Source organism: Notechis scutatus, chromosome Z (assembly GCF_049901735.1).
Source record: "Notechis scutatus isolate UNSWTSFEM ecotype Mainland chromosome Z, rNotScu1.2, whole genome shotgun sequence".
NCBI classification, from domain to species: Eukaryota; Metazoa; Chordata; class Lepidosauria; order Squamata; family Elapidae; genus Notechis; species Notechis scutatus.
In genome coordinates this window covers 122,077,495-122,101,718 of record NC_142025.1, presented here as the reverse complement: position 1 = coordinate 122,101,718, position 24,224 = coordinate 122,077,495, and the positions used below count along the sequence as shown (strand labels likewise).

Here is a 24,224-nt window from a genome sequence, read left to right as displayed (position 1 = left end):
ACACACACACATCCCGGGGCTCCTCCCGCCGCCCCCCCCCAAAAAAATCAAATCCGATCGAACACAATGTCCAGCCAGAGATTGAACACGTCCAACTTTTGCAATTCCAGGGAGGAATATTCGCCTTGTGCGTTCGCGCGATTGTGTTTGGCAAAAGGAAGGGGGGGGGAACACAACACCCACGAATCCCCCCACCAACCAGCAACCCCCCTTCCCCTTTAATTTTGGCTTAGCTTTGTTTGAAATTTAAAAACAAAAAAAAAGGAATACGAGGGGCCTTCAATATGAAGGTTCAAAGATTGCTTAAAGAGAAACTCGGGGCCAGCGGGCCACTCCTCCTTGGGACGGCGGAGGTACGGGGGTCCCCACCCCCCTGCCAACGTGCCCAGCCTGGCCTCCAGGAACCGTGGGGAGCCCCCCTTCCTCACTCCAGAAGAGATCGGGCCGCCATTTTGTCAGAAATGGGGCCGGGTTCTCCCGCTTGGGTGGGTATGGGGGTTGGACTAGATGACCTCCAAGGTCCCTCCCGACTCTGCTCAACTGACTTTCATCTGATTTGAAGGAAGAAAAAGGACCAGGGGAGGCAGGAGAGAAGCCTTCCAGTATTTGAGGACGGGTGGGGGTTGGACTAGATGACCTACAAGGTCCCTCCCGACTCTGTTAACCTGACTTTCATCTGATTTTAAGGAAAAAAAGGACCAGGGGAGACAGGAGAACATCTTCCAATATGTGAGGGCAGAGGGGGTTGGACTAGATGACCTACAAGGTCCCTTCCAACTCTGCTCAACTGACTTTCATCTGATTTGAAGGAACAAAAGGACCAGGGGAGACAGGAGAGCAGACTTCCAATATTTGTGGGCAGGGGATTGGACTAGATGACCTCTGAGGTCCCTTCCAAATATGTTAATCTGACTTTAATCTCCTTTTAAAGAACAAAAGGACCAGGGGATGCAGGAAAGCAGCCTTCTAATATTTGAGGACGGGTGGGGGTTGGACTAGATGACCTACAAGGTCCCTTCCAACTCTGCTCAACTGACTTTCATCTGATTTGAAGGAACAAAAGGACCAGGGGAGGCAGGAGAGCAACCTTCCAACATTTGAGGGCAGGGGATTGGACTAGATGACCTCCAAGGTCCCTTCCAACTCTGCTCAACTGACTTTCATCTGATTTGAAGGAACAAAAGGACCAGGGAGGCAGGAGAGCAGCCTTCCAATAGTTGAGGGCAGAGGGGTTGGACTAGATGACCTACAAGGTCCCTTCCAACTCTGCTAATCTGACTTTCATCTCATTTTAAAGAACAAAAGGACCAGGGGAGGCAGGAGAGCATCTTCCAATATTTGAGGGCAGAGGGGATTGGACTAGATGACCTCTGGGGTCCCTTCCAAATATGTTAATCTGACTTTAATCTCCTTTTAAAGAACAAAAGGACCAGGGGAGGCAGGAGAGCATCTTCCAATATTTGAGGGCAGAGGGGGTTGGACTAGATGACCTACAAGATCCCCTTCCAACTCTGCTAAACTGACTTTCATCTCCTTTTAAGGAACAAAAGGACCAGGGGAGACAGGAGAGCATCTTCCAGTATTTGAGGGCAGAGGGGTTGGACTAGATGACCTACAAGGTCCCTTCCAACTCTGATGATCCCTTATGTCTGTTACCCCTCTTCTCCTCCGACCGCATTCCCCCCACCCGCCTTTCCTCCAGGGATGGCACCCAACTCGTCCCCGATTGTCGCGGAGGCCGTAGCCTCCTTTGCCAGTCCCGTCCTGGGTTTCCCCACCCCCACCCCGCGCCACCCCAAATCCAGCTGCCCCTCCTCACGAACCCCGATTCGGGCTACCCGTCTCGTCTCGGCGGGAACCGCCGGACGCCTTTTTCTACGGGGGGCGGCTGTGTCGGCGGCAGAGTTCCGCGTAGCGCTCCTAAGCAGAGTTCCCAATTCTTTGGCTTCCTGGCCCCCACCCCGCCCGAGAAGCGGGTGGGGTGGGCGGGCTCCCAGCTGCCTCTCCTCTTCCTTGCAGATGAGGCGCCGGGTTCAAGTCTCGCTCTCGCCCGTTGCTCGACGTCCGCGGGAAAGCGACGGGGGTGCGCCGCTCGGCTCTCCCTCTGAAGGCTGGTTGGCCAGGGTGTCTTCCAGCAGGCACACCCCCGCAGAGGGGGATTCGTCCTCTCCCCATCGCCGAAGACCCCCCCCCCAAAACTGCCCCCACAACTTGGGGGGGAGGGGAGGGAGGGAGAGGCCGCCGTCTGGGAAAAGCTGGTCGTCTTTGGCATGAAATCCCTCGGCGTTCCGTCGAGGAGGGTCTCCGTTCGCCGCGGGGCCCCCTCCACCAACCGTCCGAGAGGGGACAATCTTCCGTCTCCTTGGCCATCCTCACCGACAACCCCGCCCCCAAAAGTGAGGAAGGGGCGAATAGATGGGGAGGAGGGGAGGAAGCAAGGCGGGAATGAACGGGGGCTTCCTTTCCCCCAGGCCAGTTCCCGGCTGCCCCCTCCTCTAAAAAGGAGGGACCGGGCTCAAATCGGTGCTGCTCCGGCCCAAGGACCGGTCAGTACTGTCCTGCTTTAGCCGCTGTGGAGGAAGGTCCGGCCCTGCCCTGGACGTGCATGTTCTGGACGCTGGAGAGGATCTTCTTCTGATGGCCGGCCAAGGTCACCCCGATCCGGAGCAGGTCTCTGCGGGAGGGAAATGGAGGAAAGGGGAGGAGGGGAGGGGGTGGGGGTGAGAAGGATCCTTTGTCGGCCCTTCTGCCCCTCTTCCCCTCCCCTCCGGGAAGGACCCCCTTTTTTTTTACCTTCCCCACAGTCCGGAGGCTTCCCTCAGGCCTCTGGGAGGGAGAAAACAGCCTTCTCCCCCGGACTCCGGAGTCCCACCGGAAGCCGGAAACAGGCCCATTTCCGTAATTCTGGAACTTCCAGGAGGGCCGTTTTCACCTACTCCAGAGTCCGGAGGCTTCTCTCAGGCCTCTGGGAGGGAGAAAACAGCCTCCTCCCCGGACTCGGAGTCCCACCAGAAGCCGGAAACAGGCCCATTTCTGGACTTCTGGAACTTCTGGTTCGGCCGTTTTTCACCTTCCCCACAGTCCGGAGGCTTCCTTGGGCCTCTAGAAGGGTGAAACGGCCTCTCCCCTGGGCTCTGGAGGTAGGCCGGAAGCCGAAACAGGCCCATTTCCGGACTTCTGGAACTTCCGGTTCGTCCGTTTTTCACCTTCCCTAGAGTCCGGAGGCTTCCCTCAGGCCTGTGGGAGGGCGAAAACGGCCTTTCCCCCGGGCTCCGGAGGACGTCCGGAAGTCCAGTTTTCTCCCAGAGCGGACGCTGCATGAAAAAGAGGCCACGAGGGGAGGGGGCGGGCTGGGCCAGCCGGTCAGTTCAACTCCCGGTTTCGGCGGAACCAGACGCAAAATTGAACAACCGGTTCGCCGGAACCAGGCCGAACCGATTTCGAATCTCAACTCCTGCCTGTCCCACGTCCCCCGCTTCCCTCCGGACCTCCCCCGCTTTCCCTCCGGACCTTCCCCACCCCACCCCGCCGTCCCCCTACGTCCACTCACTCGGAAGAGAGTTGGCTGACCAGTTCAAAGGAGGTGAAGCCGGCGTTGGCAAAGCTGTCTTCGTAGCGGCCCATCTTGAGGGCACGCAGCCAGTCGCTGACCGAGCCGAAGGACGAGTAGTGGGGCAGCCGTTGGTCCAGCAAAGGGGGGGATGGCCTGGGGGGGGGGGAGAAGAGGAAGGACCAGCAACCAGTCAGCCTCGGGAGGAGAGGGAGGGGCTCTTTCATAGGGGGGAACCCCCTCCCCCCACTAGCTCAGAGCCAAGTCCTCTTCCCGGGGGCCATCCAGGGTGGGATGCAAATATTTTAAACTGGTTCTGCGGGGTCGGCGTGGCCAGGGGCGCGTGGTGGGTTGTTTTGGGCCTACTGGACCTTAGGGAAACCCCACCACCCCCAGCAGCAAAAACCGTAGAGAGGGCCACGTATTTACGGCCTTCTAGCTCATCTAAATCCCGCGACGCAGCCGATCGTCGGGGAAAAAAAAAAACAGCTGATCGTCGGAGGAAGGAAAAAAAACAACAACAAAAGGAAATACCTCGATCTTCGGAGCGAACCGATTCGCTCCCAGCTGATCTCGGGTTAGCTACCGGTTTCACCCGAACCGGGCGAACCGGTAGAATCCCACCCCAAGAGCCAAGTCCACCCCACCCCCCCCCCCGGCCTTTGCGATTTCACACCGATTTTCTAGGGAGCGGCTCAAACCGTTCGAAAGGCGGAGGTGCGAATTCTAAATCCCGACATGGTCCGTGGAAAATAGAAAAGATTTTTTTTTTTAGCGAGGAGGGTGTAACTTGGCCACGCTTTTCGGACTGGCGGACTTTGCGGAAATGGATCGCTCGACGTTAAAGATAAAGGACAAAGGAGACACCCGAATTTTTTTTATTATTATTATTTTTTGACTTGGGATTTCTTTTAGCAACGGTTAGGGTAATAAAAAACAGAAATTAGAAGTTGGAAGAGCGCTATTATATACAAGTAAAGAATATTATTATTATTCTTGCTATTATTATATATATGTAAAATGACCCAGACAATACACTGTCTATTAAATAATTAGTGTGTTAAAGAATAGATAGATAGATGATAGATAGATAGATAGATAGATAGATAGATAGATAGATAGATAGATAGATAGATAGATAGATAGATAGAGAAAGATGAGATAGATAGATAGATAGATAGATAGATAGATAGATAGATAGATAGATGATAGATAGATAGATAGATAGATAGATAGATAGATAGATAGATAGAGAGAAAGAAAAGATGAGAGATAGATAGATAGATAGATAGATAGATAGATAGATAGATAGATAGATAGATAGAAAGAAAAGATGAGAGATAGATAGATAGATAGATAGATAGATAGATAGATAGATAGATAGATAGATAGAAAGATAGAGTGAGATGATAGATAGATAGATAGATAGATAGATAGATAGATAGATAGATAGATGGATAGATAGATAGATAGATAGATAGATAGATAGATAGATAGATAGATAGATAGATAGATAGATAGATAGATGGATAGATGGATAGATAGATAGATAGATGATGATAGATAGATAGATGATAGATAGATGAGATAGAGAGAAAGAAAAGATGAGAGATAGATAGATTGATAGATAGATAGGTGGATGATACATAGGTAGATGATAGATGAGATAAAGAAAAGATGAGAGATAGATAGATAGATAGATAGATAGATAGATAGATAGATAGATAGATGATAGATAGATGAGATAGAGAGAAAGAAAAGATGAGAGATAGATAGATTGATAGATAGATAGGTGGATGATACATAGGTAGATGATAGATGAGATAAAGAAAAGATGAGAGAGAGAGAGAGAGAGAGAGAGAGAGAGAGAGAGAGAGAGATGATAGATAGATGATAGATAGGTAGATGATAGATAGATGAGATAGAGAGAAAGAAAAGATGAGAGATAGATAGATTAATAGATAGATAAGTGGATGATAGGTAGATGATAGATGAGATAAAGAAAAGATGATAGATAGATAGATAGATAGATAGATAGATAGATAGATAGATAGATAGATAGATAGATAGATGATAGATAGGTAGATGATAGATAGATGAGACAGAGAGAAAGAAAAGATGAGAGATAGATAGATGATAGATAGGTAGATGATAGATAGATGATAAAAAGAAGAAAGATGATAGATAGGTAGGTAGGTACATTGATAGATAAGATAGATAGATGGATAGAGAAGATAGATTAGATAGATAGATAGATAGATAGATAGATAGATAGATAGATAGGCAGATTGATAGATTGATTGATAGATAGATGATGGATAGATGATAGAGAGAAAGATGATGATAGATAGATCAGCTGTTCTGATGATCAGTTGTGCTGAGATCCCCCTTGCTGTCTTACTGCTTCGCCCAGGAGGAAGGAAAGAAGGACGGAGAGGAGGAAGGAAGGAGAGGAGGAGGAGGAAGGAAAGAGAAGAGCAAGGAAGGAGAGGACGATCAGCTGTTCCAATGATCAGCTGTGCGGGGATCGCCTCTGGCTGTCTTACTGCTTCGCCCAGGAGCAAGGACGGAGAGGAGGGAGGAAGGAAGGAAGGAAGGAAGACGAGAAGGGAAGGAAGGAAGGAAGGAAGGAGATGAGAAGGGAAGGAAGGAAGGAAGGAGAGGACGATCAGCTGTTCCGATGATCCGCTGTGCCGCAATCCCCTCCTCTCTTACTGCTTCGCCCACGGGCCAAAAAAGGAGCGCAAGGGGGGGCAGAGGTGCTGCAAAAAAAAAGCAAAGAAAGAAGCCACGCCCACCCAGGACATGGCCACGCCCACCTCACCACGCCCACAGAACCGGGAGTCAAACTATTTGCATCCCCCTGGGTTGAATATGAAATAAACCTTCCCCTTTTTCCAAAGCCGCAACGTTGACGGATACGGCGAGGACCCGCTTCTGCCCAGCCCAAGGAGCAAGTTTTGTTGTGGTTTGGTGTTGGTGTGTGTGTGTGTTTGTATGCCTTGTGTCTGTCTGTGTCCGCCCACTTACCTCCCGTTTCCCCGCGAGACGATTTTGAGGCTGGCGGTGTGTGTTTGTATGTCTTGTGTGTGTCTGTGTCCATCCCGCTTACCCTCCGTTTCCCCGCGAGATGATTTTGAGGCTGGCGGAGTGTGTTTGTATGTCTTGTGTGTGTCTGTGTCCGTCCCACTTACCCGCCGTTTCCCCGCGAGATGATTTTGAGACTGGCGGTGTGTGTTTGTATGTCTTGTGTGTGTCTGTGTCCGTCCCACTTACCCGCCCGTTTCCCGCGAGACGATTTTGAGGCTGGCGGTGTGTGTTTGTATGTCTTGTGTGTGTCTGTGTCCGTCCCACTTACCCCGTTTCCCAGCGAGATGATTTTGAGGCTGGCGGTTTGTGTTTGTATGTCTGGTGTGTGTCTGTGTCCGTCCCACTTACCCCCGTTTCCCGAGAGACGATTTTGAAGCTGGCGGTGTGTGTTTATATGTCTTGTGTGTGTCTGTGTCCGTCCCACTTACCCCCGTTTCCCGCGAGATGATTTTGAGGCTGGCGGTGTGTGTTTGTATGTCTTGTGTGTGTCTGTGTCCGTCCCACTTACCCCCGTTTCCTCGCGAGACGATTTTGAGGCTGGCGGTGTGTGTTTGTGTGTCTTGTGTGTGTCTGTGTCCGTCCCACTTACCCGCCGTTTCCCCGCGAGACGATTTTGAGGCTGGCGGTGTGTGTTTGTGTGTCTTGTGTGTGTCTGTGTCCGTCCTGCTTACCCCCCGTTTCCCCGCGACATTATTTTGAGGCTGGCGGTGTGTGTTTGTATGTCTTGTGTGTGTCCGTGTCCGTCCCACTTACCCGCCGTTTCCCAGCGAGACGATTTTGAGGCTGGCGGTGTGTGTTTGTATGTCTTGTGTGTGTCCGTGTCCGTCCCACTTACCCCCGTTTCCCGCGAGACGATTTTGAAGCTGGCGGTGTGTGTTTGTATGTCTTGTGTGTGTCCGTGTCCGTCCCACTTACCCGCCGTTTCCCAGCGAGACGATTTTGAGGCTGGCGGTGTGTGTTTGTGTGTCTTGTGTGTGTCTGTGTCCGTCCTGCTTACCCCCGTTTCCCAGCGACATTATTTTGAGGCTGGCGGTGTGTGTTTGTATGTCTTGTGTGTGTCCATGTCCGTCCCACTTACCCGCCGTTTCCCCGCGAGACGATTTTGAGGCTGGCGGGGTTGCGGATCAGCTTATCCAGGGAGTTGACGATCTGGGCGAAACGAGGCCGGGCGTTGCGATCTCTCTGCCAGCAGTCCAACATCAGCTGGTGCAGGGAGGTTGGGCAGTCGGTGGGGGGCGGCAGGCGGTAATCCTGCTCGATGGCGTTGATCACCTGGTGAAAGGAAGGAGAGGGAAATGCCCGGGTGAGGGGGGTGAGGAGGAAGGAGGAAGAAGGAGGACCAATGGAATAGCTTGCCCTCGGAAGTGGTGGGAGCGCCATCAACTTGCGATTGGACTGCCATTCGTCAGAAAATGGGGTAGGGTCTCCCGTTTGGGCAATGGGTGGGGTTGGACTAGATGACCTAGAAGGTCCCTTCCAACTCTGATGATCGGTTATCTGAGGGAGGGCAGGCCAAAGTGGGTCCGCCATCAACGGCAGGATGGGGATCCGTGGGGAAAAAAATCACAACTCGAAGACCCAGCAAGTCCCTTGACTTACGACTGCACAACAGAGCTCCGAATTTCCCTTCCTAAGCGAGAACAGGTGGGTTTTGCCCCCATTTTATGACCACAGCGGTTAAGTCCAACCTACAGTCGTTCAAGGTCGTAAAAGGGGATCACGTGACACCCCGGTAGGACACAAGAGACTGTTGTAAGTACGAGACAGTTGCCAAGCATTAGAATTGAAGTCCTGGGGATGCTCTATCGGTCATTAAGTGTGAAAAATGGTCGTAAGTCCCTTTTTTTTGGGACAATGTCATTTTAACTTCCGAACGGCCGCTAAACAACTTTTTTGGGAGTTGCCCATGGACAACGGGAGGAGGGATAAATTTGAAGGAGCAGTGCGGCAGTTGAAAAACCCAAAGTGCCATCCATTCTTCTCTTGCAAAAGATTGTAACTTAAAGCTCCCGGAATTTCTGCTGGCGAAAAATCCCTAGTTGGAGGGATTTTCACGCTCAGCTATGAAGGTGTTTTGGTTGGAGAACATGAATCCCTAGTTGGAGAATGTGATTGTTGACTTTCAGCTATGAACGTGTTTCGGTTGGAGAACATGAATCCCTAGTTGGAGAATGTGATTGTTGACGCTAAGCTATGAACATGTTTTGGTTGGAGAATATGAATCCCTAGTTGGAGAATGTGATTGTTGACGCTCAGCTATGAAGGTGTTTCGGTTGGAGAATATGAATCCCTAGTTGGAGAATGTGATTGTTGACGCTCAGCTATGAAGGTATTTCGGTTGGAGAATATGAATCCCTAGTTGGAGAATGTGATTGTTGAGTCTCAGGTCTGACTGAGTTTCGGTTGGAGAATATGAATCCCTAGTTGGAAAATGTGATTGTTGACTCTCAGCTATGAAGGTGTTTCGGTTGGAGAATATGAATCCCTAGTTGGAGAATGTGATTGTTGACTCAGCTATGAAGGTGTTTCGGTTGGAGAATATGAATCCCTAGTTGGAGAATGTGATTGTTGACGCTAAACTATGAACGTGTTTCTGATGGAGAATATGAATATCTAGTTGGAGAATGCGATTGTTGACGTTCAGCTATGAAGGTGTTTCGGTTGGAGAATATGAATCCCTAGTTGGAGAATGTGATTGTTGACGCTAAGCTATGAATGTGTTTCAGTGGGAGAATATGAATTCCTAGTTGGAGAATGTGATTGTTGACTCTCAGTTGTGAAGGTGTTTCGGTTGGAGAATATGAATCCCTAGTTGGAGAATGTGATTGTTGACTCTCAGCTATGAAGGTGTTTCGGATGGAGAATATGAATCCCTAGTTGGAGAATGTGATTGTTGACTCTCAGCTATGAACGTGTTTCGGTTGGAGAATATGAATCCCTAGTTGGAGAATGTGATTGTTGACTCTCAGCTATGAAGGTGTTTCGGTTGGAGAATATGAATCCCTAGTTGGAGAATGTGATTGTTGACGCTAAACTATGAACGTGTTTCTGATGGAGAATATGAATATCTAGTTGGAGAATGCGATTGTTGACGTTCAGCTATGAAGGTGTTTCGGTTGGAGAATATGAATCCCTAGTTGGAGAATGTGATTGTTGACTCTCAGCTATGAAGGTGTTTCGGTTGGAGAATATGAATCTCTAGTTGGAGAATGTGATTGTTGACGCTCAGCTATGAAGGTGTTTCGGATGGAGAATATGAATCCCTAGTTGGAGAATGTGATTGTTGACTCTCAGCTATGAACGTGTTTCGGTTGGAGAATATGAATCCCTAGTTGGAGAATGTGATTGTTGACACTCAGCTATGAAGGTGTTTCGGTTGGAGAATATGAATCTCTAGTTGGAGAATGCAATTGTTGATGCTCAGCTATTAAGGTGTTTCGGTTGGAGAATATGAATCCCTAGTTGGAGAATGTGATTGTTGACTCTCAGCTATGAAGGTGTTTCGGATGGAGAATATGAATCCCTAGTTGGAGAATGTGATTGTTGACTCTCAGCTATGAAGGTGTTTCGGTTGGAGAATATGAATCCCTAGTTGGAGAATGTGATTGTTGACTCTCAGCTATGAAGGTGTTTCGGATGGAGAATATGAATCCCTAGTTGGAGAATGCGATTATTGACTCTCAGCTATGAATGTGTTTCGGTTGGAGAATATGAATCCCTAGTTGGAGAATGTGATTGTTGACTCTCAGCTATGAACGTGTTTCGGTTGGAGAATATGAATCCTTACTTGGAGAATGTGATTGTTGACTCTCAGCTATGAAGGTGTTTCGGTTGGAGAATATGAATCCCTACTTGGAGAATGCGATTATTGACTCTCAGCTATGAATGTGTTTCGGTTGGAGAATATGAATACCTAGTTGGAGAACATGATTGTTGACGCTAAGGTATGAACGTGTTTCAGTTGGAGAATATGAATCCCTACTTGGAGAATGCGATTATTGACTCTCAGCTATGAACGTGTTTTGGTTGGAGAATATGAATCCCTAGTTGGAGAATATGATTGTTGACGCTAAGCTATGAAGGTGTTTCGGTTGGAGAATATGAATCCCTACTTGGAGAATATGAATCCCTACTTGGAGAATGCAATTATTGACTCTCAGCTATGAATGTGTTTCGGTTGGAGAATATGAATCCCTAGTTGGAGAATGTGATTGTTGACTCTAAGCTATGAAGGTGTTTCGGTTGGAGAATATGAATCCCTAGTTGGAGAATGTGATTGTTGAGTCTCAGGTCTGACTGAGTTTCGGTTGGAGAATATGAATCCCTAGTTGGAGAATGTGATTGTTGACTCTCAGCTATGAACGTGTTTCGGTTGGAGAATATGAATCCCTAGTTGGAGAATGTGATTGTTGACGCTCAGCTATGAAGGTGTTTCGGTTGGAGAATATGAATCCCTAGTTGGAGAATGCGATTGTTGACGTTCAGCTATGAAGGTGTTTCGGTTGGAGAATATGAATCCCTAGTTGGAGAATGTGATTGTTGACGCTAAGCTATGAACCTGTTTCGGTTGGAGAATATGAATCCCTAGTTGGAGAATGTGATTGTTGACTCTCAGCTATGAAGGTGTTTCGGTTGGAGAATATGAATCCCTAGTTGGAGAATGTGATTGTTGACTCTCAGCTATGAAGGTGTTTCGGTTGGAGAATATGAATCCCTAGTTGGAGAATGTGATTGTTGACTCTCAGCTACAAACATGTTTCTGATGGAGAATATGAATCTCTAGTTGGAGAATGCAATTGTTGACGCTCAGCTATGAAGGTGTTTCGGTTGGAGAATATGAATCCCTAGTTGGAGAATGTGATTGTTGACTCTCAGCTACGAAGATGTTTTAGATGGAGAACATGAATCCCTAGTTGGAGAATGTGATTGTTGACTCTCAGCTATGAAGGTGTTTCGATTGGAGAATATGAATGATGACACACCCAGATGGGTGGAGGGAAAACAGGGTCAGAGGCGATAGCGTATTACGTTGTCTCAGAGTCGGCTACACACAGGTCATGCCGACATGTTAGCTCCTAATAAATCCTCACAACGTCATGAGGGCGACTGCCAGAATCCTGACACTAAGTCAAGGACTATCGGTCTGGAGCAGGTGGGACACAACCGCAGGGGGCAAAAAATGACCCTCCATGATCAGATGCTGGAATAAAGCCAACCGCCAACACACAAAAAAGAGACCCACAAACTGCACGTCACACGGACTGTGCAAATGACACGCAAGGTTAAAAAGAGGGGCCTGTGGTTGCGTCTTGAGGCGTTTTCCTTGCCTCGTCCTGCCACAAGCATCCGGATGACCCCGGCCGAAAACGAGCAAAACCCTAAGGAGAGTCAGTCAGCGCTGATTAGTTACGGGATGGGAGACCACCCAGAGATTGGGAAGAGGAAGAAACTGCCGAGAAGAGGGACAACTTTTCAGAGATTGGCCTTCCGTGCTCTCCCCAGTTACACACCGGCACAGGACACGAGGAATTCTACGGGGTCAGGGAAACCAATGCCTTAATCCAGGTTTAATTGTAGGTTGTGTGAACCAGGTGGGGAAAAACTGGAGGGGGGGCATTTGAGGGGGTCCCAGAGCCCTCCCCCCCAAAGTCATCCTCACGGGGGGGGGGGCACTCACATCCTGGTTGGACATGTCCCAATATGGCCTCTCTCCGAACGACATCACCTCCCACATAACGATGCCGTAACTCCAGACGTCGCTGGCCGACGTGAACTTGCGAAAGGCGATGGCTTCGGGGGCCGTCCAGCGGATCGGTATTTTGCCCCCCTGAGGAAAGAGGGAGGGTAGAATTGGGGAGGGGGCAGAGAGCATGAGAATGATCGAGTCCACCCCCTGCCCTTCCCCCGCCATGGTCTCCCACCCCTCAATCCTGGCTTGTTGTCCACGGAGCGAAACCAAAAGGGACAAGCCAGACGTACCAACGAGCTGGTATAGGTTGGATCCGAGGAATTCTCCTCCAGGAAACGAGAGAGGCCGAAGTCGGACACTTTGCAAACCAGGTTACTGTTGACCAGGATGTTCCGGGCTGCCAAGTCGCGGTGAACGTAGCTCATGTCGGAGAGATAGCGCATGCCGGAGGCGATGCCTCGCAGCATCCCGACCAGCTGGATGGGCGTGAACTGACCATCGTTCAACTGCGGGGGGAGGCAACAGGGAATGGTTCAGGACCGGAGGTGGCATTCAGACGGTTCGCACTGGTTCAGGCGGACCGGTGCCCCAAATTTTTGACTGGTTCGGAGACCCGGCAAATGCCACCTCTGGCTGGGCCTGCCCCGCCCGTCCGTGCTCTTCCCTCTCCTACTACATTCTGTTGTTTATTACCTCAGCTGATGCGCACGGAGAGTGGACGCTAAAACACAGCACAGCTCTCCAGCTGCCTTTCTCCTTTGTTAAATATTGGCATATATATTATGCAAATATGAAAACAAACTAAACTAATCAACTCATCAACTAAACTAAAATAATGAACTAAAATAAGATAAAAAATATTAAAACTATACTAAACTAATAAAATAATAAACCTAAATGAAATAATAAACAAAAATAAAAATATTCAAACTTTATTACTTTAGCATAGTTTCTTTTAATATGTTTTATTTGATTTTAGTTTTATTATTTAGTTTAGTTCATTATTTTATTAGCTAAGTTCAGTTTAACGTAGCTAATAAAATAATGAACTAAACTAAATAATAAACTAAAATCAAATAAAACATATTAAAGAAACTATGCTAAATAATAAAATAATAAACTAAAATAAAAAATATTAAAACAAACAAAACTAAACTGAAGTAATAAAATAATCAACCTAAATAAAATAATAAACTAAAATAAAAAATATTAAAACAAACAAAACTAAACTAATAAACTAAAGTAAAATAATACACTAAAATAAAAATATTAAAACGAACTATACTAAACTAATAAAATAATAAACCTAAATGAAATAATAAACAAAAATAAAAATATTCAAACAAACTGAACTTAGCTAATAAAATAATGAACTAAACTAAATAATAAACTAAAATCAAATAAAACATATTAAAAGAAACTATACTAAACTAATAAAATAATAAACCTAAATGAAATAATAAACAAAAATAAAAATATTCAAACAAACTGAACTTAGCGAATAAAATAATGAACTCAACTAAATAATAAACTGAAATCGAATAAAACATATTAAAAGAAACTATACTAAAGTAATAAAACAATCAACCTAAATGAAATAATAAACTAAAATAAAAAAATATTAAAACAAACAAAACTACACTGAAGTAATAAAACAATCAACCTAAATAAAATAATAAACTAAAATAAAAAATATTAAAACTATACTAAACTAATAAAATTATAAACCTAAATGAAATAATAAACAAAAATAAAAATATTCAAACTTTATTACTTTAGCATAGTTTCTTTTAATATGTTTTATTTGATTTTAGTTTATTATTCAGTTTAGTTCATTATTTTATCAGCTAAGTTCAGTTTAACTTAGCTAATAAAATAATGAACTAAACTAAATAATAAACTGAAATCGAATAAAACATATTAAAAGAAACTATGCTAAAGTAATAAAACAATCAACCTAAATAAAATAATAAAATAAAATAAAAAAATATTAAAACAAACAAAACTACACTGAAGTAATAAAATAATCAACCTAAATAAAATAATAAACTAAAATAAAAAATATTAAAACAAACAAAACTAAACTAAACTAATAAACTAGAGTAAAATAATACACTAAAATATGATAAAAATATTAAAACAAACTATACTAAACTAATAAAATAATAAACCTAAATGAAATAATAAACAAAAATAAAAATATTCAAACAAACTGAACTTAGCTAATAAAATAATGAACTAAACTAAATAATAAACTAAAATCAAATAAAATATATTAAAAGAAACTATACTAAACTAATAAAATAATAAACCTAAATGAAATAATAAACAAAAAATAAAAATATTCAAACAAACTGAACTTAGCGAATAAAATAATGAACTCAACTAAATAATAAACTGAAATCGAATAAAACATATTAAAAGAAACTATACTAAAGTAATAAAACAATCAACCTAAATAAAATAATAAACTAAAATAAAAAATATTAAAACAAAACTAAACTAAACTAATAATAAACTAGAGTAAAATAATAAACTAAAATAAGATAAAAAATATTAAAACAAACTCAACTAAACTAATAAACTAAAGTAAAATAATTAACTAAAATAAGATAAAAAATATTAAAACAAACTATACTAAACGAATCAAATAATAAACCTCAATGAAATAATAAACAAAAATAAAAATATTCAAACAAACTGAACTTAGCGAATAAAATAATGAACTCACCTAAATAATAAACTGAAATCGAATAAAACCTATTAAAAGAAACTATACTAAAGTAATAAAACAATCAACCTAAATAAAATAATAAACTAAAATAAAAAAATATTAAAACAAACAAAACTAAACTAAAGTAATAAAATAATCAACCTAAATAAAATAATAAAATAAAATAAAAAATATTAAAACAAACAAAACTAAACTAATAAACTAGAGTAAAATAATAAACTAAAATAAGATAAAAAAATATTAAAACAAACAAAACTATAATAAACTAAACTAAAATAATTAACTGATATAAGATAAAAAATATTAAAACAAACTATACTAAACTAATACAATAATACACCTCAATGAAATAATAAACAAAAAATAAAAATATTCAAACAAACTGAACTTAGCGAATAAAATAATGAACTCAACTAAATAATAAACTAAAATCAAATAAAACATATTAAAAGAAACTATACCAAAGTAATAAAATAATAAACCTAAATAAAATAATAAAATAAAATAAAAAAATATTAAAACAAACAAAACTAAACTGAAGTAATAAAATAATAAACCTAAATAAAATAATAAAATAAAATAAAAAATATTAAAACAAACAAAACTAAACTAATAAACTAAAGTAAAATAATAAACTAAAATAAGATAAAAAATATTAAAAGAAACTAAACTAAACTAATAAACTAAAATAAAATAATAAACTAAAAGCAAATAATAAATTAAAATAAAATAAAAATATTAAAAGAAACTATACTAAAGTAATAAAATAATCAACCTAAATAAAATAATAAACTAAAATAAAAAATATTAAAGCAAACAAAACTAAACTAATAAAATAATAAACTAAAGTAAAATAATAAACTAAAATAAGATAAAAAATTAAAGTAAACTCAACTAAAGTAAAATAATAAACTAAAATAATAAACCAAACTAAACTAATAAACTAAAGTAAAATAAAACTACACTAAACTAAAAAATATTAAAAGAAACTACTAAAGTTATAAAATAATAAACCTAAATAAAATAAAAAACTAAACTAAAAAATATTAAAACAAACAAAACTAAACTACTACAATAATAAACCTAAATAAAACAATAAACTAAAATAAAAAATATTAAAACAAAAACTGAACTGAACTAAAATAATAAAATAATGAACTAAACTAAAAGAATAAGCTAAAATAAGATTAAAAAAATATTAAAACAAACTAAACGAATAAAATAAACTAAAATAAACATTCAAACTAAACTAAACCAATAATAAACTAAACCAAAATAATCAACTGGACCGAACGAAACTAAACCCCGAACCCAAAGGGTCCTCCTCCTCCTGCCCGCCCCTCCTCGTGCGCTTGTCCGCTCTCCTCACCCGCAGGAAGGAATCGAGGGCGCCGTTCTCCATGAACTCGGTGATGATCATGACGGGGACGCTGCTGGTGATGACCCCGTCCAGGCGGATGATGTTGGGGTGCTCGAACTGGCCCATGATGCTGGCCTCGCTCAGGAATTCCCGCCGCTGCTTCTCCGTGTAGCCTCCTTTCAGGGTCTTGATGGCCACGCAGCTCTCCTTCTTGCCCGGCACCTTCAGGAGACCACGGCAGACCTCCCCGAATTCACCTGCCAGAGATAACGAATATTTCTTTTTTAAAAATAAAATAAAATTGGAACACTTGGTATCCATGGTTAGACGGTAAAGTACAAATAAAAAGGAATTTAAAAAGGAGAAAAAACAAAACAAAACAAGGGAAATGAAACTGGAATACGAGCCATCAGATAGAACGAGGGAGAAGTAGTAGAACGGAGGAAAATAAGAGCGAGATAGACATCCCGATTAGGATGTATAACTATTTAGGTTTATTGCAGAAACGTGCAGAGATATGTAGTGTGACTCCTGTTTTACTCTTTTGGTTTCCAAACGGCCCTCCACTCTCTCACACACTGACAGGATGCTAGCCAGACGAATACTGATGGATGCTGGGAGGAGGAGGCAGAATTGGGTTTTCCTTATTTTCCTACCCCCAAAACTAAGCCCCACCCCATAAGTTTCGTAGCGAAGCCCCGGGGATCCAGCTAGTATCCGATAAAGCTATTCTTTGAGGAATTTGCCTGCCTCGGAGTTTTGCTTTCTATGGGTCTATTACCTGGAACACATTTCACGGCCCGCCAAGGGACAGTCTGGTTCCGATTTTTGTCGGACGTTGAGGATTAGCTGCGCTTCGTGTGCATCGCGACGCCCATCGACACCGAGTTGTGGCTGCCCTCTGGACGTTCCCATGAGCAATCCCCCGCCACCCCAAAAGGACCCCCACACAAATTGCAAGCAACTCATTTTCCCTGGGCGGAGAGGACTCCGCCCTTTCTAGCAGCCCCACCGAAAGGAATTGGGGGGGGGGGGCTGGGGGCAGAGGGATGGCCCCTATTCCTACCTGCCCCGATGACCTCCTCGATCTTCACGTAGGAGACGTCGATCTCCTTGGCAAATTCTCGCACGGCCTCGTTGGGGTCCTCGTAGGTGAAAGGGTCGATGTAGACTTTGGTACCTGTCCAGAGATGGGGCGGGAGGACAGCTGTTAAGGGGGCTCTCCTCCCCCCCAATGGACCCTAACCGGTTTGACGTTCTTAGCGGTAGAGGCAGTTCTCAATTTGCAACCGTTCGTTTAGTCACCGTTCGAAGTTACGATGGCACCGGGGAAAAATGGACTTAGGACTGTTTTTCACCAAGGCGGCGGTTTTTCGCCCTTACGAGTGTTTTCAACCCTTACAATCTTTGCGGCGTCGTCCAAGGTCACGTGATTTACATTCGGACGCTTGACGCGTATTTACAACCGTCGCAGTGTCCTGGGAGGGTGGGTGGTGGGTGGAGTGTTGCCCTTTGGCGACCTTCTGAGGGACCGCCAAAAGGTGTTGCCCTTTGGCGACCAGCCAAGTCTATGGGGAAGTTGGATTCACTTCACAACGGGTTCCTCACTGAATGACCGCTGCAGTTAAGCAAAGGAAGGTCGTTCAAATGGGGGCAAAGCTCACTTGTGAACTGTCTTGCAGAGCGACATACATTCTGGGCGATCGTAAGTTCAAGGACGGCCCACGTTGTAGGTACGTTATTCAATTTTATATAGTTCGGTCTGTTTTTTTTAATAGGGCCAAGCCGCTCAGAGTTACGGCACGATTGTGACGGGCTGCTAGTACGTTTTAAAGGTAAAAGGTAAAGGTTCCCCTCCTTGCACATCCGTGCTACTCATTTCCAGCTCGGGGGTGGTGGTGGCGGAGCGATCCTCATCTTCGTTACAAAGCCGAAGAGCCGGCGCTGTCTGAACATGTCTTCATGCTCATATGGTTCGCAGGACTAAATGCTTCCGAAGGCGCTGAGTGAGAACCAGGCGTCAAACAACGTCTAGAACTAACGAGGGATAAAAGCTAGACTAAGGGTAAATTGGAAAGAGAATTGAAACTAATATCTATGAACATTAATGGACTCAATGACCCATCTAATAGGAAGAGAATATTTTTTTTAGATTAGAGAAACAGAGAGCTGATATAATTTGTCTCCAAGAGGTTCATATTAAAATGCAGGATCAGAGATACTTTACAAAATAAAAAAAGGGGGGGGGAAATGTATACAGAATTAGCAGAAGAAGAAAATAAAAAAGAGGAGTTGTATTATATATTAAAGAGGAAACAACTTCCAAAAGGATCTATAATGATACAATTGGGAGAATATTAATGGTAGAGGTGGTCGTTCAAAATGAAAAAAAATTCTATCGGTGGGGATATATGCCCCCGATAAAAATCAGAATGAATTCTATAAAATCTCATATGAGAAATGGATAGAAATTGGCAACCCCAAAATTTGTATATTTGGAGACTATAATGCAATTACAAATCACAATCAAGACTATGCATGTGAATATATATATATATATATATATATATATATATATATATATATATAAATAAATAAATATATATATAAATATAAAAATATATAAATATAAAAATATATAAATATATAAATATAAATATATATAAATATAAATAAAAGGAATATATTGCCCAAATACTTTTTTGAGATGGCCGAAGAATTAGAAGTAGTGGATGCTTGGAGGAAGCTAAACCCAGGGGTGACTTAGTTCACTTTCTATTCCAATCCACATAAATCATGGTCGAGACTAGATATGGCAAGGTTAAACAGTGACTTACTTAAGGAGATTCAGGACATAAATATTTTAACTAACACCTGGGCAGATCACAACCCGCTGCAGATAATCTGGAAAGATCCAACCCACAAGAAAAGTAGATGGACACTTAACTTGCAACTATTGAAAGAAAGAAAAAACTACATCCCAAAAAAATCAGGGAAGAATTAATTGTTTTCTTTAAATTTAATAAAAATCAGGATATACCTCATTGCGGAACCTCTGGGATACAACGAAAGTGTATTCAAGGGGAATATCTATAGCATACATAGCAAACAGAAATCAAAAAAGATGGGAAAAACGAAATACCCTAACCAAAAAAAAAAAAAGATTTGGAAAATAGACAAATTGGAAACTCTGGGAGATGAAGAAATTAAAAATGAGCTGGCGCTATCGAAGCATGAAATGAACATTTTCGATCAGGAGGAACTAACCAAGAAGCTGCCGTAGATAAAACAAAATGATTTTGAACGTGCAAATAAACCTGGTCGACGGTTAGCGTACAAACTGAAAAAAGAAAAACCAAAAAAAAAGAACAATATACCAATCAGTGGACCAAAATGGAGTAATAAAGACTGGTTTTGGGGAAAAAAGAAGGTAATTTTAAGAGAGTACTTTGAGAACTTATATAAGCAAGGTACAGTTGATTTAAATAACATAGAAGAATATTTGAAAGAAGGAGTTTTACATCCGCTACCAGAGGACAAAAAGGAGATATTTAATAAAGAAATAACTTTAAGTGAATTTTAAAAAGCGATTAAAAAAACAAAAAAGCAACAAAATTCCAGGCCCAGATGGCTTTCCAAGTGAGTTATATATAAAGAGATAGGAGAGGTACTAGAAAATGTGTCGCTAGAGATCTGCAATGAGGTATTACTGGAAGCTAAAATTCCAGAATCGTGGAAGGAAGCTTATATTTACATTAATTCCAAAAGAGGGTGCAGATGACAATCGAGTAAAGAATGATAGACCAATATCTCTTCTAAATCCAGATTATAAAAGCATCCAGGAAACCAAGTGGCTCTTGTTTTTTCTGGATGCGCGCAAAAAAGACCTTTGATAATCTTCATTGGGATTTCATGAAATAGCAGATTCATCTGATGAAATTTGGTGGTAATTTTGCAAAAAAATGCTAAATTCCATTGAGGCCACACAAAAGGCAAATGGAGAAGCTACCAAACCATTTGAGATAAAGAAGGGTGTCAGGCAAGGATGCCCGCTGTCACCTCTGCTTTTTATAACAAATTCTAGAAACATGATTATTGGACAGAATTAGATCGAGCGAAGAAATGAAGGGAACCAAAATTGAAAAGCCAAGCGTACAAATTACAAGCATTTGCGGATGACGTGGTCTTTTGTCATAGAAGAACCAATCGATTCGGGACCGGCGTTATTAAATGAAATAGATAAATTTGGCAAATTGGCCGGATTAAAAATGAACAAGACTAAAATGCTTGTGAAAAGCTTAACCAACAGTAAACAAAAAGAATGAGAGGAAACGATGGGATTACAAATTGTGAATAAAATCAAATATTTAGGCATTTGGCTAAGACCCGGAGCATCCACCTTGAGGGAGGACAGCCATGTCCAATTATTGCAACAAATTGGAAAGGATCTGGAAAATTGGGAGTAAAATGCAAATCTCGTTATTAGGTAGAATAGCAACGATCACGATGAATGTACTATCCCAAATTTTGTATTTATTTCAAACGATTCTGATATTATTGGATAAAAAAAATTATTGAAAGACTTGGATAAAATGGTGATGAAATTCATTTGGGCAGGGGAAAAAAACAAGAACTAAAAAAATTTAACTACAAGATAATAAATTTCAAATAAATTTAATAAATTTCAAACTATTCTGATGTTATTGGATAAAAACAAGAACTAAAAAAAATTAACTACAAGATAATAAATTTCAAATAAATTTAATAAATTTCAAACTATTCTGATGTTATTGGATAAAAACAAGAACTAAAATAAATTAACTACAAGATAATAAATTTCAAATAAATTTAATAAATTTCAAACTATTCTGATGTTATTGGATAAAAAACAAGAACTAAAAAAAATTAACAACAAGATAATAAATTTCAAATAAATTTAATAAATTTCAAACTATTCTGATGTTATTGGATAAAAAACAAGAACTAAAAAAAATTAACTACAAGATAATAAATTTCAAATAAATTTAATAAATTTCAAACTATTCTGATGTTATTGGATAAAAAAAATTATTGAAAGACTTGGATAAAATGGTGATGAAATTCATTTGGGCAGGAAAAAAAAAACAAGAATTAAAAAAAATTACCTACAAGATAATAAAAGCAGAGGTGGCTTTGGATTTCCCGCCGGGGAGACCTATTAAAAAGCGGCGGCACTAATGTGGATAAAGGACTGGATGAAATTGGGAAATAAAAGAATCTTAACACTTGACGGGCATGATTTACAAATAGGGTGGCACCCAATTTTGTGGAACCCAAAACAATAAAAGCCATTCCTATTTCTCCGGACACACTCTACGTCAATCTCTGATTAAAATTTGGACAGATATTAGAAGGAACCAGGACACTAAAATTCCGTGGCGGCTTTCAACAACGGAGGCGAAATTCCAACCCAACACGATGGATATTAGGCAAAAAAAGCTCAAATATACCACCAAATTCTAGACAATGAGGGAAAAGCTGAAATCGATTCAGGAGTTAGAAACCCAAGAAATAATGATCGACAATTGGTCCTTACTTTCAAATAAAAATGAGATAGAATCGGGATGGTAAAAGATTACGGACTTGAAATAAAAGACGCTCCATTAGATGAAGTAATTATGGGCCCGGAGAAAAATATTGGTCCTACTTTCAAATAAAAATGAGATAGAATCGGGATGGTAAAAGATTACGGACTTGAAATAAAAGACGCTCCATTAGATGAAATACTTATGGGCCCGGAGAAAAATATTGGTCCTACTTTCAAATAAAAATGAGATATAATCGGGATGGTAAAAGATTACGGACTTGAAATAAAAGACGCTCCATTAGATGAAATACTTATGGGCCCGGAGAAAAATATTGGTCCTACTTTCAAATAAAAATGAGATATAATCGGGATGGTAAAAGATTACGATTTGAAATAAAAGACGCTCCATTAGATGAAATACTTATGGGCCCGGAGAAAAATATTGGTCCTACTTTCAAATAAAAATGAGATAGAATCGGGATGGTAAAAGATTACGGACTTGAAATAAAAGACGCTCCATTAGATGAAATACTTATGGGCCCGGAGAAAAATATTGGTCCTACTTTCAAATAAAAATGAGATATAATCGGGATGGTAAAAGATTACGGACTTGAAATAAAAGACGCTCCATTAGATGAAGTAATTATGGGCCCGGAGAAAAATATTGGTCCTACTTTCAAATAAAAATGAGATATAATCGGGATGGTAAAAGATTACGGACTTGAAATAAAAGACGTTCCATTAGATGAAGTAATTATGGGCCCGGAGAAAAATATTGGTCCTACTTTCAAATAAAAATGAGATATAATCGGGATGGTAAAAGATTACGGACTTGAAATAAAAGACGTCCATTAGATGAAGTACTTATGGGCCCGGAGAAAAATATTGGTCCTACTTTCAAATAAAAATGAGATATAATCGATGGTAAAAGATTACGGACTTGAAATAAAAAGACGCTCCATTAGATGAAATACTTATGGGCCCGGAGAAAAATATTGGTCCTACTTTCAAATAAAAATGAGATATAATCGGGATGGTAAAAGATTACGGACTTGAAATAAAAGACGCTCCATTAGATGAAATACTTATGGGCCCGGAGAAAAATATTGGTCCTACTTTCAAATAAAAATGAGATAGAATCGGGATGGTAAAAGATTACGGACTTGAAATAAAAGACGCTCCATTAGAATACTCCTGAGAAAAATATGATATCTAAATTATATAATTATCTACTAGAATATGAATTGGCTGAGGAAATTGTGAAAGGACCAATGGCTAGCCTGTGGGGGAAAAAAAACTTTGGTTATAATATAGATCTGGACGACTGGTAGGAAATCTGGCAAAGGAATCTGACGTTAACAAAATCAATACCCTACAAGGAAAATCTATATAAAAATGATATATATATATATCTAGAGGGTGCCAGATGCTACCTATATATCATTTTTATATAGATATATAGATAGCATCTGGCACCCTCTAGATTAGCTAAAATATATCCAACAGCGAACCCCAAGCTGTTGGAAATGTAAAGAGAAATTCGGTACCTATTTCCACCTCTGGTGGACATGCCCCGAGATTTAAAAATAATATTGGACAAGGATAAGAATACGGATGGAAGAAATGATTGAATGCGGACTGGAGCGGGAACCAGAACTGTTTCTCATGGGGATGATTAAAGGGGACTATCCTCCAAAAGTGAGATATCTGATCGTCCACTTACTAACAGCGGCGCGAATTTCCTCGGCGCAATATTGCAAAAAGGCCCGACGTACCACCGATACACATTATTATTCCAAAAATAAAAATAAAAAAATTATGAATGTGCCGAAACGGAGAGGCTTACGCTCAAATTAAACGGGAAGGATGATTCAGAGTACTACTTGGTCTGGGATAAATGGCACGACTGGGTAGAACGCAAGAAAAAGCACGTACAGAATAAACCTATTGTACAGTATATAGTTATATATCCTGAATACATAAAATCATGGTTTCAAAGCTTCTCCTCTAATACATAAACAGAATAAAGGGTCTATTGATTAAAGAATACAATAGTAGAGTAACATGCGTTACTTTATTAATGAATATGTTATCTATTAAGAGACAAGGAGGACTTGCCAATTACTATTGATTATTGTTTATGATGAACCGTCAAACCTATTGTCCAATGGTAGAGAGAGAAATATGTTTACTGTCCTATTCGTAGGTTTACTAGTTTTTTTTAATTTCGGGATA

The 24,224-nt window shown here is 41.2% G+C and overlaps 1 protein-coding gene across 1 annotated transcript in view; it reads right to left on the bottom strand.

Moving 5' to 3' along the window:
- Positions 1 to 383: 383 nt before the first annotated feature.
- The window catches only part of EPHB4 (EPH receptor B4), a 50,172-nt gene continuing 26,331 nt past the window's right edge, over positions 384 to 24,224 (bottom strand). Inside the window, 7 exon segments of the mRNA XM_087947817.1 lie at positions 384 to 2,674; positions 3,551 to 3,706; positions 7,719 to 7,912; positions 12,318 to 12,467; positions 12,620 to 12,835; positions 16,433 to 16,680; positions 17,490 to 17,603. Of these exon segments, the coding sequence (XP_087803943.1) occupies positions 2,548 to 2,674; positions 3,551 to 3,706; positions 7,719 to 7,912; positions 12,318 to 12,467; positions 12,620 to 12,835; positions 16,433 to 16,680; positions 17,490 to 17,603 (1,205 nt within the window). The 3' untranslated portion in view covers positions 384 to 2,547.